Genomic DNA, 19,161 nt, shown 5'->3' with positions numbered 1-19,161 from the left:
CCCAGAGTTTAAAGGAATGTTTTCCATAGAAGGCCAAAACCTTTTCAAAATTCTTTGAAAAATGACTGTTACTTGACACCTTTAGTTTAAAGGTTCGAGATTTTTTTATTAGAAGTTTTCAAAATGTGTCTGGTACCTAGTGATTTGAAAACATTCTCTAAGACTGTTGGCAATAAAAGACTCTTGGAAAGCAGATTGTAAAAACCTTTATTTTCTCCATGGGTGACTGGATTTGCATTTATTTAATAATCCATAATCAAAACAAATACTCCAATTCCTTAAATAATATGAATTAAAGGCTTTGTAGCCTTTGCTCCATGTAAAACCAACTGTATGCTCAAATCAGCCTTGGATGATAAAAGGTTAGATTCTGGGATGTGTTTGGAGGAATTTTCTAATATTTTAGGGTGAAAGAAGATACTCTCCATCTTTTTTCAGCTTCAAAGGTATGTGATCTTCCTGGCTGTTTAAAGTCCACTGCTGTTAAATTCTTGACTCATCCTAATTTAAATTCTGCTCTGAAATCTTCCACATTCTAAGCCTTACCTAGTACTTCCCAACGGGATGGACCCACTGAAGATTGTATTGACAACAGGTTTTTTCTCCAATCATAAGTACTTTGTAAATTGTATTAGCAGTGTTACATATGAAGCCATGAATCTTAGAAACCTGCTTCAAGTACAGCAGGCTAGTGAACTAACAAAATATCCCCACAGCTCCAAAATAAGAGAAGGAAATCAAAGTAAAACGAAACGGTTTTGTACTAACAAGCAACCACATGGCCTTTAACGGTAGAGTTCTTTGCATTACTTGTACCATGCATCAATATTGACAATAGCTAAGGCTAGAACACAGATATTAAATATCACTTTTATGTACATCTTTTTGGACTTAGGCCATCAAAAATTTTTATTTTTCATCTATATAATAAGAATCATGTAACATCCTTGACATGAGGGTTGCTGTGCGTTCAGCAACCATGTTTTCTCAAACCAGTGTGTTCCTAAGGCCTATCTGCTCTACAATAGCAAGGAAGCTGACATGTGCCACCACTCTGGCAACTAACACGAGTACACAAATATTTGAGCTTACAGTTTTAAAAGCCACAACTTCAGGCGAGAACTTCCACAATACAGCCCAATAGCAATGTAAAATCTAAAAACCTTATCAAGCCATGCAACGCAATGTCACCAGTTCTATTTCTGACAAAGCTACAGAGCCTGCAGCCTGTATCTACAATCCATATAGTTATATCATGCTTACCTTGGTTTAGCTTTTTCTTCTTCTCTAAGTGCACTGCTTTTCAACATTTTTGGTAGAAATTATTTCATATTTACTACTCTCTTTCACAGTTATTTCATTCAAATACAATTCTTCTTTGTTCTTATACACTTTTCTACATTTACAGACTATTAATTTGTAAAAGATAATCACAATGCAAACTTCTACATTTTAAAGGTCTTTGCTACATACAATAAAGAACGTATACACAATACATATTTGAGAAGAGTCTAATGCTGCTGCTTTAAATGATTAAGACCACAGTAAAGCTAAGGATGAGCTCTTTCAGGCTGTGTATTAAAAAAGCCTCAACTACTTCTGATTGTGCATAAGGCAAAGTGTATTTTGAGACATTAAACACAAATCTTTGAAAGAGTCCAATGAAGTTAGATGTATACATTCTTACTGAGACAATGGGAACTTGTCCCAGAATTTCCCATCAAACTCCACTGAAGCCTCCAGCCATAAAGTACAATTGATGGAAGTACCACAGGCCACTTCCATGGGGACCTGAAACCAGATGTCTGTGAAGTCTTTACCGCTCCAGGACTCAGGAAACCACTTTGACACTCAACATCAACCTGTCCTCAGGCTGGTAAGGCAGTGATGAACTATAAAGTTGTTGTCAGGTTTCTCTGAAATGGGCTCTCAAAAGGTCGGGGCTGAGGCTCCAGGTCTTCCAAACTAAATAAACCTTCCTTCCAGATCCAAGGCAGGGTTGGGTATAAATGGAGATATGCCCATCAGCATGACCCTGCTGTACCACATCTTCCCTCTTGCATCTGCAGAAGTGTCCAGAAATGGTAGAAGCATAGGATCCCACTGACAGAAAAAGGGACATTGTCCCACTCGAAGAACTTCCCAGGGGGAATTTCTAACACAATCCCACACTGTGATAGGGCCTAGAAAGGAAAGAAGGAACTCCACAGGAACCCACTGTAGTTCACTGCTTTCTGAAATGATACGTCTCTCTTTCAGAACTGAAGGATCTCTGCTTAGGTAGTGCATTCACAATGTACACAGGTTTATATAGGTTGGACATACATTTTTAAATATATTGAAAATAGTAAGCAAAAATATATTCATTGAAACAGCACATACACTTGTTACACATGTATTGAGGGGTCACATTTTATCTACTTTAAATAGCAAATATATATCCTCTCTCAATGGTTTACTACTGCTCACTTAAAATATGTTGTGAAATGCCACAGTGACAACTGCCATGTTGTCTTTCACTAAACACGAGAAGTTTGAATAACAATGGAAAAAATAAAAATACTGCATTGATATGACTTGTTAAAGTTTCTGACAGTTAAAAGCTACTACTTCATTTTAAATATCCCCATTGAAACACATCTATTTGTACTATTAGTCACACTGTATACTGCAATACAATGTTTAGCATGTTGTAAACTTTTACCAATCAATGACTTTTTAATAAGAAATTGTACAAATATACAGCTATTTATACCACATACTTATAAGGCCATTAACACAACAGCAAGATACATACAGAGAACTATAATCACAAACTTATGCAATGAATTCTTCTCCCAGCTGGCAATAACTGGTCTCATCTTACAATTGTCAGCAGTCTTTAGTGAATGCTGAAGTTTCTAACAGATTTTAATGATGTCTTGCAAGACTACGAGGTGCCAAATGAAGCATTAGCATGCAACGCCATTGTGGCACTTGATGACCTTAGCTGTGCATGGACTCTGTCCTGACCACTGGGTAGCATGAAAGGCTTTTTCTGGATCAGGTGTGTTACTGAATGAACACCCAAAGCAAATGATTGTTGATAAATAAGTTCTCAAAGTTAAATAAATGGTTAGTGTTTTCCCCTGTGACTGAAGTGCATGAATATTTAAACTACACCAGTAGTTTAAATCTAAAAACACAGAAGAGTACTTGTTTTGAGTAGTCCCTTACTTACAGAAGTTTCCATTGTGAAATGGAGATTCATTTTTCTCAGCAATACATGAGGGAATATTTATCGGCGGGAAATCTTCTTTTGGCTTCTGGGTATTGCTGCTGCTGGATTTACTTCGACTGTGATCTGGAGTGGGTTGAATAGGCAAAGATCTGGCCACCTTGGATTTCACCAGGCAGCCACATACAAGGCGAAAGAAAGCCCGACGCATCTCCTTACTGGCCAGGGTGTAGATGATGGGGTTCATTGCGGAATTGATGACTGCCAGAGCAATAAACCAGTGGGCTTTGTACAAGATGGAGCACTCCTTGACTCTGCAGGCCACATCAATGAGGAACAGGATGAACAGTGGAGACCAGCATGCAATGAAGACACTAACGACGATCACAACAGTCCTAAGGAGTGCCATGGACCGCTCCGAGTTATTGTGGTTGGTGACATTACGACTGCTGGACTTTACCAGTATGTAGATGCGGGCATAGAGGATGACAATGGCAACTAAAATGGCTATGAAGATACTAATGCAGAACACAACATACTTTTTGGAGTACAGAGGCAAAATTGTTGAGCAATCTGGTAAGTTGTTTATACAGTTCCAGCCAAGGATGGGGAGGGCACCCAAGGAAATTGAAATAAGCCAGCATGTACCAATGAGAAGGAACACCCTGTATTTTTTATTTGCATCGTAAGGCCTCATTTTAATCATGGTCAAGTGCCTCTCAATAGCTATCGCTAGCAAGCTGAAAGTGGAAGCTCCCAGGGCAACAAACATGCTACCTTCCCTAATGAACCAGATTGTAGAGGACAAGCTCAGAGTTTTCTTCCCAGACATAAGAATGTTTACTTTGTAAACAATCCCAGCTAAAAGATCACAGAGAGCTAGATTGCCGATAAAAAAGTACATGCGGTTGTGAAATTTATTGTTTTTCCATATGGCAATCAACACCATCAAGTTTTCCAGGACTATGAAACTACATAGGATCAGAAATGAAATAGTGGGCAGGTCTATTTTATCACTTGCCTTTTCCCTTAAAATAAGCTTTCCTGTGTAATTATAATGCAGTACAATAAGAGAGTCCACCTCTTCATTTCCTTGAGGGCTGATAAGAGCATCAGGTGGCATGGTAACTGCTGCCATCATTTATTTCCTGATGGATGCTGGATTTTTTTCTTCAGTATCACAAGAATATAGTTCCAATAATTTTCCACAAGAGGGAGATCAAGCCACGTTCCTCCCAGTGCTCCTCTGGGAAGGCGTTGTTTATCCTCACCTCCAGCACACCTCGCATATTAACTCGGGAGAGTGGCTCTCAAACCAGGCTCTGAAAATAAAATCAACAAATTCAACATAAATATCACTGCCTTCCCATGTCACCCAGTGCTTAAGCTGCAACATACACCCAGGAGCCAGGGGTGAGGGTCTGTGACTGACAGGGCACTAAGATCGAGCACTGCTGTGTTCCTCTCTTGGTAGCTGCAGGTAAGCACAGACACAGCCTGGATGCAGAAATACAAGGGCAATGCCACTACAATGTCATAACTGTTCAAAGGTGTTTTCCCCATACAAAATTTCCATGCTGAAAAACACCCAGAAGAGCCACGAGAAGGATTGGCAAACAGACCCAATAAGCCATAGTGTGCACAGTAAGCGCTCACTGCCTCTCAAAAAGACCTAAGTGTACACTGCAATACCAAAAGACAGCCCAAACATCACTCCCTTCACATCAGTAGGGCAAACTCTATGCTTTTAAACCTTGTTCTTGTTTGCCATGCAGACCCAAGGTAGGAAAGATACTGAGAAAGTTGGTGTCAAGTTTTGATGCCAGTGTGCATGTTGCCAGTGCTTAAAATAACTTCCCCCAGTTAATGGTATAAATTCCTGCTATTTACAATTGAGAAGATGCACTGAAAGCCAGTCATCCTAAAGCCAACCTCCCACTCAAATTAGTTGGATTTTTAAAAATAAACATGGCAAGTCATATTTTTATAAATGTTGTTTTTCTTTATAGTTAACTTTACTGTTTTTTTCCCTTTGCGTAGATATGCAGGACATATATTTAATATTCTTGGTTTTTTTTAAAAGTAAAAAATAGTTACACCAAATTTGACTTTCCCAGAAATCCTGACTTTCTTGGTTCACAATCAGTGCTCATGCCGCAAATATATGCACTGAGGATGAGCAAATGGCCAAATTTTCACTTTTCTAAGAAAACAAGGATGGAGATGAGGACAGAACTTGTTTCATGTGAACCAAATTTATAACTTCTTTCTTTTTTTTGGAAAGGTAAGAAAATAATTGTACTGGATGGGAGGACACTTCTCATGGGCCCAAAATTAAATAATTTAGGGAACTTTTTAAGAGCTGGAGCTCCTGACCATAGCATTTATTTACTCAAGGGTCATGAACATTTTCCAAACACATTAAAGACACATTAAAGACACTTTCAAAGGACAGGTATCAAGGTAAGAAGGGATGGAAAAATATTATCTTTAAGGTCTCTTCCAACCCAATCCATTCTCAGATTTTATGATTCTGTATGTGGATTTCTTAAGATCAGAAACACGTTTGAGCCACTAATGACCCAACAGACTGTTTTGGGCACTTGAGAAGTCAGAGATGCATTTTCAAGTGCCTTCTGAGAATGAGGGGAGGAGCAAACCACATCCCAGATGAAAGTAAAGGTATTTAAATGGTGACCCACACCCTATTTTCCCACCCTTCCTTTTCCTTGATTCCCTTCTTCAAAAAAAAAGTTATCTGATAAAAGCCTACAGTGAACTAACTTGAATTCTTTAGTATATTCAGGATGTTCTAAAATTACTTTCTGAGAAAATAATTTGGTGTTTTCCCACTGTTATTTCCCCATTTTAGTTCACAGATCCAAATTACTACAGCTGAAGAGGCCACAGGAAAAGACATCCAAGAAACAGAGTTGCTGCTTGGTGTCTTTGTCCTTTTTGACTCTGAAGATGACAGCGATCACCTTATTTCTTTCCCAGGAGCTGAACTGGGTCCTTGAGCTGTTAAATTCTTTTCTGAAGCACAGTAACAGTGAAGCTCTCAACAGAAAAACTTCACCTCAGCTAAGGTTCAGTGTAATTGTAATTCAGTTACAATCTGTGCACTGTTAACACATTAACTGTCACAGTCTTTCATTGTATTGGCTTATAACAAAATCCCACTGTGTCCATATGAATTGCAAGTGCTTTCCACTGTAAAATAAACAATTACATTTGACTAGAAAAGTATTTGTTAAGAATATTTCAACCAGCAATACTCACCAGACTGGCTGGTGACTGTCTGAGAGAATAATATTCCTATCATTTAAGAGCACCACATGCAACAAAATAAATATTTCTTTAAGACATTTTCAAGTGACTTATCACACTCGTCTATCAAAGTGCAAATACATTTCTTTCTATGAAGAAAATTATATGCCAGACATAGGAATTTATCAGCCACAATTCAGCAGATGTAAAGTGTCATGACTGTACTAAAGGTAATGGCACTATACCAGTTCCCCTGGCTGAAAGCAAGGATGATGCACTCAATCAGCAGAAATCGTACAGCTTCGGCCACTGTTAGTAATTGCTTCTCTTAAAATTGCTATAGCAAACTTAGTATCACAAAATTAAATCTTTGACAAGCTAGTAAGAAGACAAGGAAAGTTGTAACATTATTATTTACCAGGACTCTCAGTGATGCTCACAGAGTACCACACACAAGACGTTTAAAATGTAATATAAATTATGTAATAAATTAGAACTTATTTCCAAGTAATATCATTCAGCCATATCTTCTTTTGTTTACCTCCTGCTTTGTAGCCAGTAATTCAGAAAGCACATTCTTTATTTAACAATTAGAAAAATTAATGCTGGATATGCATTATAATAACAAGAAAGTTACAAGGCAGGATAACATGTGTCACTGCTTTGTGACAGCTCAACGACTTACTCCTCAAAACAAGTTTGCCCCAGTCACATACTAGCTGCAAAGTATGGACCTCAGTTCAAAATATTGAAAAAACAACTTGAAGAACCTGTCTGTGGCATGTTGCTTGCCCAGCACTGCCATGGTTAGGTACCTCAGCACCCCAGACTCTTGAAACCACTGGAAATGAGTTTTATTTCCTCTGAAGCAAAGCAGAGAACCCCTATTTCTACACCAGCAGGTACCACTAGAAGGTTAAACCTCTTTGCAGTGCAGGGGCAATCTGGCTGTGCTTCCTCATGATGTGCTGGCTAAACCAGTGATCGTAAATTACCAAATTAAGGCAGTGGTACAATGTCAAGAACCACGGTCATGCTCAGGACAATTCAGTTGCCTTCTCCAGCTATTTGGCTGACCTTTGCTGTCCCAGCTCCGAGGATGGAGAGAGCAGCTGGGGTCCAAGCTGTGAGCACCAAGATATCCCCCCTTCTGTGCAATCTCCTCACCCACTGGCACACTTTGGAGTTTAACCACCGGAGGGAGGTTAACGCAGACTCCTGCAGAGGTCAAGGATCCTGGAAGGGTCAAGCACCCTTTCCAATTAGAGCAGGGGCTCTTTACCATGGATCACATCACTGGTGGATAGGATCCCTCTGCCCAACACCCCATGAAAGAAGCAATGCTGTGTGGAAGGCCACAACGTCTTGACTTGCTCTATGGCAAGACACAGCTCCTCTATCTTCTCCAACTGAACCCCAAAGTGGTGCAGGTAGAAAGTCAGGGTCATAGCTCTCACTGGCTCCCCTGGCCTGCAACTTTTCTCTGGGAATACATAATTCCCAGTGCCAGAAGGCAACAGGGAACCTGTGATAATCCTTCAGTAACCAGCTCCCTCCCATACATCTTGACTCTCCCTTTCCAGTGGGCTCTTTGGTCATGAGTCCTACAGGGAGCTGAGGGCTTTTGCCCTCTCACAAGTCACTGGGCACTTTATAGCTAGAAGAAATAAGACATTTCTGTATTCAAAAGGTGAACCAAACTGCTTGCAATTGTCCTGAAGTCAAAGCAACAAATGAGAATAAAGTGAGCACAGAACTTGACCTTCTGTTACATACTTTTGCCTGCAGAAGAACATATGATACCATGCATTCAGCAGACTTGTAATTTGGAATCATATTTTCCTGTTTTACAAACAGCCACAAACAGACTTGACCAAAGAAACCTGATGCCCTTTTACCACCACCGCCACCACCCGCACTGCAGTTCTCCCTCTGCTTCCATGTACAGCACCACATTTTGGCCAAAAGAGAGAATTTTAGAAACAGCAAAGGTTAAGACAAGAATGCAAATATGAAGTGAAACCCTTTTATATTTTATGTATCTGTAAAGCCTTTCCAAATGAAAAATAAACACATGTAGTTTATCAGACACCCTTACCCTGGTAGTCTCATTAACAGAAAGAGCAGTTCATTTCAATACACATTTCCACTGAAATTAAGCTGTGCTAGATGCAGATGAAGTTTAGACAATAAACATCTGCTATAGAAAAATGTCTCAGAGAACTCAAACAAACTTGCAGAAGATTTTTTTCTTAAGTGAATGTGCTGGCAGTTTACAGCCTCAGGAAAACAAATAGTTACTTTTCTTGGTTCTGGCTTTTAGACATCAGTTTGAATTTTGTAACGCCGAGTAGCACACATGTACACCTCAGAGGGGAGCTCCCGGATGGTTTAATTCGTGGTCGTTAAAGGGAAGGCATTTTGACTTCCTCCTCCGTCCCCCAGCGCTCCCGATACATTCCCCCCGCTCCAAACTTCAGTAACTGTTCTCAAATTTCCATTAGCGCTGCGGCCTGAGCCTTCTGGGCTGACAAACGTCTTGTTTAAGTTACCCGACGTGTCCGCCCCGCGATCGTCTCACACAGAGGACATCGTTCTACCCACGGGGCGTAAGGATCCCTAGACCCGGCGTTCCCACGCGGCTCGATGCCGCTCCGTGCCAGCCACACACACCCCGAGCGGCGGCTTCCCGCTCCGACAGCCGCACCGGCACCGCACCTCGGCCGGGCCGGCAGCGGGGGCACATCCCGGCCAGGGGAGAGGGGCCGGGGCAGGCAGGGCGCAGAGCTCCGGTACCTGCTGCGTCCGCCCGCGTCCCTCGGCGCTCCGCGGCCGCCGCATCCGAACTCGCCGCCTGCGCGGCGCCGCTCGGGCCCCGGGGCTGCGCTGGGCAGGACCGGGCCGGGCCGGGCGGGGCTGGGATCGCCCCGGCCCTGCCCCGCCGCCGCCGCCAATCCCCGCGGCTCCGCGCTCCCCGCAGCCGCCTCGCCCGGATACCCCCGACCGACCTTCCGACCGCCCCTCCGGGCTCTTCTCGGTCCCCGCGTCCGCCTGCCCTCAGCCCCTGCCTCTGGCACGCTGCTCCCGCGCCGCCGTCGCCGCCGGACGGGCTCCGCTCCCCGCTCCGGCGGCCCCTGCCTGTCCCCGTCCCGTCCCGTCCCGTCCCGTCCCGTCCCACCACGCCTCACCCCGCCCCTTGGCCGCTCACCGTGCCCCGTGCCCGGGGCAGCAGCGCCCCGGGGCTGGGTGCTGCTGGCAGGGCACGGCCACGGGGGGTACCAGCGCGGTTAATGCTTAAACGGCGTTTTGGGCAGCCGGCGAGAAAATGCGAGGCAGCAGAGCCCACCGCCGAGTATTTATAACGCCCAGAAGAATGCGAGGTGGAGGGTTACTCGGGTCGGGAGACTAGAATGTTCAAGTGAGGTTGTACGTACTCTACCTCTTCTCCTCTGTTTCTTTGTGTCTAGTAATGCGACCTTCAGAGAGCTTGAGTCGAGAGGCACAGGGTAAAACATTCAGAAATTCTCGGTAAAAGTACTTCTTCGGGTTTGACCCAGAACTGCCGATTACAGCACGCTCCTGGAAAGGTACCTCTTGACAGAGTTATTGAGTGAATAATAGCAGCCCAAGGACAGCGATAGGCACATGGATTGTGCCAGTGACAGGACCAGCACTTTGAAAAAGAAGTTGGAACCTGGATCCCACAAGTGTCTTATTTAAATGTACTTGTAAGATGCTTGTGGGTACAGCAAATCTTTCTGTCAGAAGTGTGTGTGATAAGCTGGCAAACAGAGGCACTACAGCAACCTTGTTAAGCAGAGGCAGATGTGTAGGGTTGCCTATCGTCTCACAGCAGTCAGTGTTTTTCTTGGGAGCCTCCTGTCTGGACCTGAGCATCATCATACTTGGAGTCATGCCATGGGCCTGGCTGTTGGGTTGCCTGCACTGCTGTTCTGCATGGAAGAAAAGTCCTGGAGGAAAGCAGAACTAGGCTTTTTATAGCCAGAAGTTCAAACTGATAGAGTAAATGGTTGTTCCTGTGACTGCTTTTTGTCTCCTGAAGAGGAGTAATAGAACTTTTCTGGTTTAGGACTTTGGTAGGAAATAAGGACTACACAGAACAAAATGGTGGTAAAATTGCTTCCAAGCTGATGGACCTAATGGATATGGCCCCACTTAGCTATGGATAGGACTATAGTGTAATCTGTAATGGTCTTAGCCTTATCTCCTGTCCTCCTGTTTTGTGTGCTGTGTGAAAGCTGCTATCTTCTGCAGAATAGGAGTGGAAAACTTTTTCCATGTCACGTAAAGGTACACACCACTCTTTGTCAAAGGGGAGCTCAGGCCTGTGAATTACTACTCTCTCATTGCTCCGTAAAGCCTTGTTCTACAGATTCCCTAAAAACCACCCTAGGAAGCTCTGTAGTCCTCTTGACAGCCACTTGCTACACACCAACAAGATCCTGTTCATATATAGTGGATGTAAGTAGCCCCTATCCTGGCTCTGTGTTCTGCTGTTATTCCTTGTTATTGTCCCCTCTCTCCTTATTTTTCCTTTACTACCTTGTGGTTACTTAGAGAGGGGAGCCAGAAGAAATACTCACTCTTACCAAGCTGTCATGGATGAGGGGACAAGCTACTGCGATCACAAATATTTTTTAGCAATAGTTCCAGGAAGTGACAAACTGTGCCCTGAGCTGTCCTGCTGTAGTGGTTTTAAATTGCCTTCAGTTGGGCTTACCCCCTCCAGCAACCCACAGGAGTGGCTAGCAACAAGGTCCCACTGCAGTGCAAGGGAAGTGGTGTATGATGTTATTTCTGGCTGAGACTTCTGATAGTGTCTGATGTGGTGGTGCCTGAAACCACCTTGGCAGCAAAGCACTGTGAGCAACGCAGTCCCACCAAGTGAGAACAGGAACCTCATGGCCCATCTTTCCTATCCATCATAGGAAACTGACTTCATACACAGCTGTGCTGCAGGGGTGTCTGGTTCATCAGCAGGCATCTCGCAGATGCTCTTGACCCCTGTGGTTGCAGTGGCTGCTGATGTCACTGAAGGAGGTAGGTGGGAGAATACTGAAGGGCAAGCTGGAGGACCTACCTAGGAACCAAGGGTGGTAGAGAGTCCCTGTTCAGAGGCTGCAGGGGATTTGCCAGTTATGACATCTCAGGCCAAAGCAAATGTTGGCAAAAGCCTTCTGAGAGCTCAGCCTCTTTGGCAATAGCTGATACAACCCACTAGTTCAATTCCAAATGTCATGCAACAGCCAGTGAGGCACCCATGGAGAGCTTTCCTCCACAATCTCAACCTTAAAACAAATTACTTTTTGTGGGGTAGAGAGATTAATGACTAAGAAAGACACAGAAAGAGAAGGCCAGGAGCAGTGATGAATTTTCATAGCAACAGGAGGTTAACAGCTCAGTTTTCTGAGGATGAGAAATCCTTTCTTCCCTGTAAATTCCTGAGTGATTGGGCAATCAGGATGAATAATGGGAAAGTACTATTTACTGATCTTATTGGGAGTATTTGACAGTGAAACTAAAACTGAGAACGAGACATTTGCAAGACTTGGAGGTCCTGAGTGACCTACTGATAAAATGCAGTATTCATTTCCATGCTGCTAAGTGAAACATAGAAAACCAATTCTAGTAATAGATGTACAAATTCGTGTGGAGTGTTTATACTCAGAAGAGAGGTCTTTGTGGATTGTCCTTAAAAAGAAACTGACATTCATTAACTATCAAAGGGAAACTGAATTCTAAGAATGAATAAGAAAGGAAAGAATAACAAATTGGAAAACATGGTTGAGCCCTTCTGTGAGCTTGACACATCGAGTACCATGAGTTCTATGGTTACTTCATCTCTTATTCTGTAAAACACAAAAAGGCAAAAAAGGCAATGGAATATTTAGAAAAGTTATCTGTGCAGGGAAAATTCAGGTTGGCTCTGGTTAATCAATGGTCAAAAAAAAAAAAAGATGGAAAAACACAAGATGGGATACTTTAAAACACAAGGGGACAAATTTCTATCAATGTATTGTTGAGTCGTGGAAACCAATGAACATGAGAGAAAAAGTGGTTAAACAATCTGTTAAAACCACTTGGAGTAAAGGGCTGCTAATAGCTGTTAAGTACAATGAGAAGGCAGTGCAGGGCACAGTGGTTTGGAGTCACAAGCAGGGGCACTATTTATCCTGCACAATTCTAGCTCCAAAGTTGACATGGGCCGAATCCTGTCTGTGCTCCTTTCTTCTGTGTTGCAATTAAGTGTGATCTTGACTAAGGGGCAAGCCATGGCACATTTAAAAGCATGTCTGTTGCCCATTTTAGTGGGTATTGAATGAAGAAGGTGTTTCTGTAGCACGGAAGACAAAGAGTCAGCAGAGGAACTCAGAGAGAGAAGGCTCAGTGAGTGCCATGGGTTCAGCAAATGTCCTAGTGAAGTTATCTGAGTGATTCTGGGCCTCTCATCACCCTGTGACAGCCAGTGGATTTGCTTTTCTGTCATGGGTTTTACGTGGAGAATAGCTGATTAAAGAAAGGGTAATTTTTTTCCAAATGCAATATTTGGTCCAGTGAATATAGTGCATGATGAGTGCCATTGATATGGATGGCTTTTCAATACATGCTTTAAAGTCAGAAAAGTGGTTAAAGTCACTTCTATTTACAGATAGATAAAATACATAAATATGCAATAAAATCGGAAGTTACTCTCAGATGAAAGATATTGTGGTTTCTCTACAGACAAAACAGATAAAGTTTCAAGATTAATATTGACCTTCTCATGTAGTAGTTACAGTTAAGTCCTTGAAGAATGTCTTTTTTCTGTTAACTGTTTAGGGCATGATAAAATCTTTGTAATATTTGTCTGTCAAGATAATGCAAAATTTTATTAATGTGCTAGCTATAATTTCTTCATACTGACATTCATCCAATGCTGTACAGGTCTGTCATTGATTTACTTGCCTGGAGTTCTTGAAGTAGTGCTTCGTCATTTGGAAAATCAATAACTTATTTTGAATGTTTGGGTATGAAAGCTAAACAGCAGCAAGGCAATTTTAAAATTACAAATCAAAGCAGTATGATATTCATCTGATTCTGTGATAGCCTATTTTAGCTCTCTACTTTTCTACAGCTGCTGAACTATCATCTTTATATTAACAGATGTATTATGCATTATTCCATCTAGAAGATGAAATGGTGCAACATATTTTTTGTAACACCATTTTCTTCTTATTTCTGTGACTCTAACTCAGTGTTAAGCCAGTATTAAATGTAGGACTGTTTAAATTAGAAATCATTGAAAGATGTGTGATTAATTAATATTTCAATTGAATATAAAAAATAAAATCAAAATGGGAGAACATTTATTTGGAGAGCTTTTAAAGCATAATCTGCAGGGATTTAAATACACTTGGATACTACATTGAAGAAGAAATATGTCAAAAATTATAAAATATAAGCAGAGGATATTTTGGAAACTTCAAAAACTATGACTTTTCTCACCTCCTCGTGCGCTACCATAGCATATGCGTAAGTAAATATATTCTTATAGGACATATTTCAGTTGCAAGTTTTATATTAACTACAGGGATCATGTGCTTAGCTAAGATGAACTCTGTCTGCCTTGCAACTGACACCTTTCTCTAGGGATAAAGGGGCAGATGCTCTGAGCATGGCCAGATATTTATTGGTATTGTTAATGTTCAGACTGACTCAGCTCGATGTACATCACTGTGCAGACAGCACATGTTAAAGGAAAGATAGCTGTTATCATAGCACTTCCAGCCAGACATGATGTAAAAAGTGAAATACAGAAAAAAAAGTAGAAATTAGTTCAGTCAAACAGCTCCTTGGGCTTCCCCATCTGCATTCTGCAGCTCAACACTCTAGACAGGAAGACATGAAGATGCCTACATCACTGTCTGAAGGCTTGTCCCTCCTTTCTTTTCTGCACATTATTCCCATCCTTCCCCAGCTGTTGCCATCTCCTCCTGTACAGAGAGCCTCAGGGTGCCAGAGGGAGATGTCCAGGGTGGCCTGGGCCAGCTCATGTGAATGCCACTGCTGCAGCATCACTCATCACACACAGGTCCTGCAGAGCTCCTCCATGAGACCCAGTTCCGGTGCTGGGCATTCCTGCCCCCTGTGAAGGGCAGGCAGAGCGTGGCTGAGGCATGGTGCCCCCTGCCAAATCCATGGGCACAGCTGTACACACACCATCTCTGGAAGACTTCTACACTTCCCTAACACAGCATCACATGGTGGGAATGTGTGCATGTCCTTTGGAGCACACTGACTCTTCTTTTTCATCTTTTTTTTTAGTGAAACCAAAAGGATGGGCTGAAAGAATGGAAAGCCTCAACTCTAAGCAAAAGTGGCAAAAAAGCGTGAAGAGAAAAATAATGAACTGTAGGTCATCCAATTGAACTCCTCTAAACTAGCCAAGTACTACAGTATGACTAAAAATCAAAATAAATTTGAGAGTTTTGAATAGAATTTGCAGTAAAGAACCAAATTTTAGTTAATAGAGATATTAAGCAAGCAGAGGCTAAACATATTAAAGGAAGATGCAAATAGAATCATGTGATGGTTTGGGTTGGAAGGGACCTTAAATAATTCCACCTCCACTGCCACAGGTAGGCACATCTTCCAGGACACAGGTTACTCAGAGATGCATCCAGCCTGGCCTTGAACACTTCTGGAGATGGGGTATCCACTATTTCTCTGGGCAACTTTTGCCAGTATCTCACTTCCAAGTAAAGAATTTCTTCCTGATATGCACAGTCTTTAAGTTTAAAGTCATTCCCCCTTGTCCTATTACTTCATGCCCTTGTAAAAAGCCCCTCTCCAGCTTTCTTGTTGATGTAATGTAGTCACATAATGGAAGGCTGCAATTAGGTCACCCTGAAGTCTTCTCTTCTCCAGGTTGAACAATCCCAAGTCTTGCAGTCTGTCCTTGTAGGAGAGGGCCTGATCCTGGCCTTAGACCATCTTCGTGGCCTTCCTCTGGATTCTCTCCAACAGGTCCACATCTTTCTTTTCTTGGGGACTCCAGAGCTGGATGCAGGGTTCCAGGTGGGCTCTCACCAGAGCAGAGCAGAGGGGCAGAATCCCCTCCCTGGCCCTGCTACCCACGCTGCTCTGGATGCAGCCCAGGACACGTTTGGCTCTCTGGGCTGCAAGCATGCAGTGCTGAGGAATATTGAGCTTCTTTTTCACCTACACACTTAAGTCCTTCTTGGAAGGATGCAACTGTTTTGGAATTTTGAAGGCCTGGGACAGGCCAAAAAAAAGAAAAAGGCTAGAAAAAAAACAACAGCTGGATTCTGGGGACATCTTGCTGAAAACGGACCTCTTTTGGGACAGCAAAAAGGCACAAAGCAGGAAGGTTTTCCCCTGAGTTTGTACTGACACAATGCTTTTGTAATGCTGGAAGATTGTACTTCATTTCACTGTGATGCTTGATGTGATGTATTTAACTCTTGTAATAGTGGGGCATGAATTTCTTGCCCTGCTGGGATAAGTTGAAACTTATTGCTGTCTATAAGTGAGACGGTCATAGCTTGGTCTTGTTTCTTTAAACCACAGGCCACCGTGTTGTACTCGGGTCTGCAAAGCACTGTGGGTTCAAGTTTCACATCAGCCTTGCTGTCTCCGCTGAAGGGCATGCCATACCTCAGACAGGTATGGTAGGCTCTGATTATAACATCTTTTGTGTCTGGGAGCCTGGAGAGGGGCTACCTCACATGTCCAGGCCCTCACCTATGGCTGTGAGAAGGGGGCAGTGGAAGGGCTGGTTATGGGGTCATGGCCACCCTTGGTACAGACAGGGAAACAGCAAGAGATGGGGCTGAGATATGGCTCTCCAGTGAGTAGTGCCCCCAGGCCCCTGACAATGAATGAATCACTTCTGCTGAACCTATGAGGCATTGTGAGTTAGAATTCTGAGGTATTCCATGCTTTAAAATGGTGTGGCTGTGCCATATCAAGTTTATTCAGTTAATGAGTTACCTTTCCTTTCAAAGTCTCCAAATTCCCTCAAAGTCTATTCTGGAAAATGAAATTCAAGTTGTGTTTGAGGCTCATTCACAGTGTGCAGGGACTGTATGGCAAATTACATCTTGGCTACCGCCAGCTTGGACAAGTCACTGCTGACAAGACACATAAAGAACCAAGGAGGAGACTCACAGTGGGACATATGGAAGTAAGCTGTGGAAACATAACATGTATTCCCTTAGCAGTGGAAATAAATACATATCTAGACTAGACCTAAGTTATCCAGGTAATAGAGTGATGGAAAGAAAGAGGCCTTTAAGTGCCTCTATGTCTGCAGAGCATTGTAGCATATCTGTCTACAGGCAGCCTGGGTTAAGGCTACTTACACCACCCCTAAACTTGCTTGGGAAGACCAGAAACTCCCTCATAGGCCAGTTTATCTATTCCAAAGGGGCCATGTGACACAGCACAGAGGAAGAGCACTTCAAACAGAAGACACTGTTTGTATTAGTAGCATACTAGGCTAAAATCTGGTCTTCTTGTCTATCTACTCTAAGTGTAAAGGCATTTCATTCTAGGAACTGGAATTCTAGCTGTCTCTGCCATGGGAAATTTACATGCTGGAAAGAAAAGAGAAGTGGAGGTGGGTAGGAAAACAAAATTAACATTTTAAAAGAGATAATAGATCTGATTTTGAAAGCCACTGAGAAATTCTTAGAAATTACTGGAGCTAAGAGGGTCTGAGAGTGCTCAGAAATGTTAAAAATCTGGCATATGTAATGACTTTACAATAATGACTAAACATTATTGGAAAAGTAGAAAACAAGCACTGTTCAGAAAAGAGCCCTAGACCAGTCACAGCAGCCCCTTAATGTTCTTATGTCCTGCTCTCTTCGACATCTGTTTCCCTTTACACAGGAGATAAATTCCTCCCATACCGCATAGCATTCCTTAAGAAGTGTTATTACTTGCTGAAACAAGAAGTTCCCCAGAAGCACTGCGTGCCACTGCTGTCAATCAGTCTTTAAGAGCTTTTTAGGAGCTAATGGATGGCGTGTTTGTTGCTGTTTCATGGAACACGATGGCTGAAGTGTCACAGTAAGGGTCTGTGTAAATAATGCCCAGATGGCAATATGGCCTGCAGGCCAGGCTGAGGATTGTGTCGCTGAACGGAGTAGGAGGATTGCTGGTGGAAGAAGACCTGAAAATGAGTGAGCCCGCCAGATGATTTCACACATATTCACATGATGCCGTCCATACCTGCACATAAAATAGTGGCAAGTTGTTTTAAAGTTCGGAATATGTTTTTCACTGTTCCTCTTGAGAGTGTCAGTGTGGTGTGAGGCAGTGCTGTGTGGCAACATCCACCCACACTGCTGCCCAGACACTGGCAGCCTTATTGCTCCTCTGGCATGGGACACTGCTCTGTCACTGGGTATGACAAGTAATGCATATTCTTGGTGACATTCTTGGCGACACCCTACTGCCTCTGTAGTACTTAATACTAGTACCATACCAACTACTTAGTACTGTCTGTGGGATTCTCAGGCTCATGCCCTTACTGCATGCTATTCCTTTAGGTTATTTATTTTATTAACTTATACACTGAGCCATTTCCTGCATGGCAGTACAGAAATAAGATGAAATATTGGCCTTTTTATGCCAACGCAACACAAAGATCCCTACTGATATTAAACGTCTTCCTATTTCTTAAGGTTCCTCTTTATTAATATCTTCTCATTTGTGTTGTCTTACACTCTACCTTTTTATATGCCTTACCTTTTTCAGAATGTCAGGTTCTCCAGCTACTGAGAGAGCTGGAGAGAGGTCTTTTTTTTCACTATTCAATTTCCCAAACTAAGTTTGCCTGCTTCTTTCATATATCTTTTCTGCTCATTGCTACTCTTTTAAAAGTCTTCTAAGGACAGCAATACTTAAAACATCAGTTGTAACAAAAATTAGTTTCTTGTTGCTTTAGTGCTACAGCTCACATGCCCCCAGAAGCATGTCTGCTGGAGCAAGAACAACTTGCTTAAGGGTGATGGTGTCTATCAAACCTTGTCTCCGAAGTTTGTGGCAGAGCTGAAAGTAAATAGGTGTGGAACTAGATGCAGTTCATGGGGCACCTGATATTTGAGGTGGTGGATCTATTGCCTGATGAGAAACATTGCTGATAATAATTTTTTCCCACCTCCAGAGAAGAGTAGGAATGTGTGTCTCCCAGGCATGTTATTTTTTGGGATGTTTTTGGAATAGTGTTATTTATGCCCCACCCATTGGCAAGCCTGGGAAGAAAAGGCATAATCTAAGCCTTATTTAGCTTAAATACAGAGCTCTCTGGTTCTGGAACACAAATCCTTCATTTGCATCTGTGCGGATGGTCATGTAGCATGTATGGACACAGAATGGCTACCAGTGGCATCCTTCCAGCTGTTACTGGGTAACTGTGCATGCACTGGAGAGGGCAATGAAAAAGGGAGCTAAGTACCCTCGCTGCAGCAGGATCATCACTGCTGTAAGTTGCTGTAGCTTTTTAGACAAATTTTAGAAAAATTTTAGACAAATTCTCTACCCACCCCACTGGGATAGGCACCATAGGAAGTGGAACAGCATAGGAAACAGAATGACCCCAAGGTGGAGGACTGCTTGCACATTTATACCTCAGCCCCAAGCAG

At 42.7% G+C, this 19,161-nt stretch overlaps 1 protein-coding gene across 2 annotated transcripts; it reads right to left on the bottom strand.

The window, feature by feature from the left end:
- Positions 1-190: 190 nt before the first annotated feature.
- Positions 191-9,798, bottom strand: S1PR3 (sphingosine-1-phosphate receptor 3). Of its 2 annotated transcripts, none has more exons than XM_036404000.2 (2): positions 9,696-9,798; positions 191-4,539 (listed from the first exon to the last, which is right to left on the bottom strand). In XM_036404000.2, the coding sequence occupies exon 2, from the start codon at positions 4,356-4,358 to the stop codon at positions 3,213-3,215; it is 1,146 nt and encodes a 381-aa protein (XP_036259893.1). In that variant the 5' UTR covers positions 4,359-4,539; positions 9,696-9,798; the 3' UTR covers positions 191-3,212. The 2 variants fall into 2 exon arrangements, with proteins under 2 accessions (XP_036259893.1, XP_036259892.1); XM_036403999.2 differs by lacking the exon at positions 9,696-9,798 and adding an exon at positions 9,496-9,575.
- Between the last annotated feature and the right edge of the window lie 9,363 nt (positions 9,799-19,161).

Source organism: Molothrus ater, chromosome Z (assembly GCF_012460135.2).
Source record: "Molothrus ater isolate BHLD 08-10-18 breed brown headed cowbird chromosome Z, BPBGC_Mater_1.1, whole genome shotgun sequence".
NCBI lineage: Eukaryota > Metazoa > Chordata > Aves > Passeriformes > Icteridae > Molothrus > Molothrus ater.
This window is presented reverse-complemented; position numbering and strand designations above follow the sequence as displayed.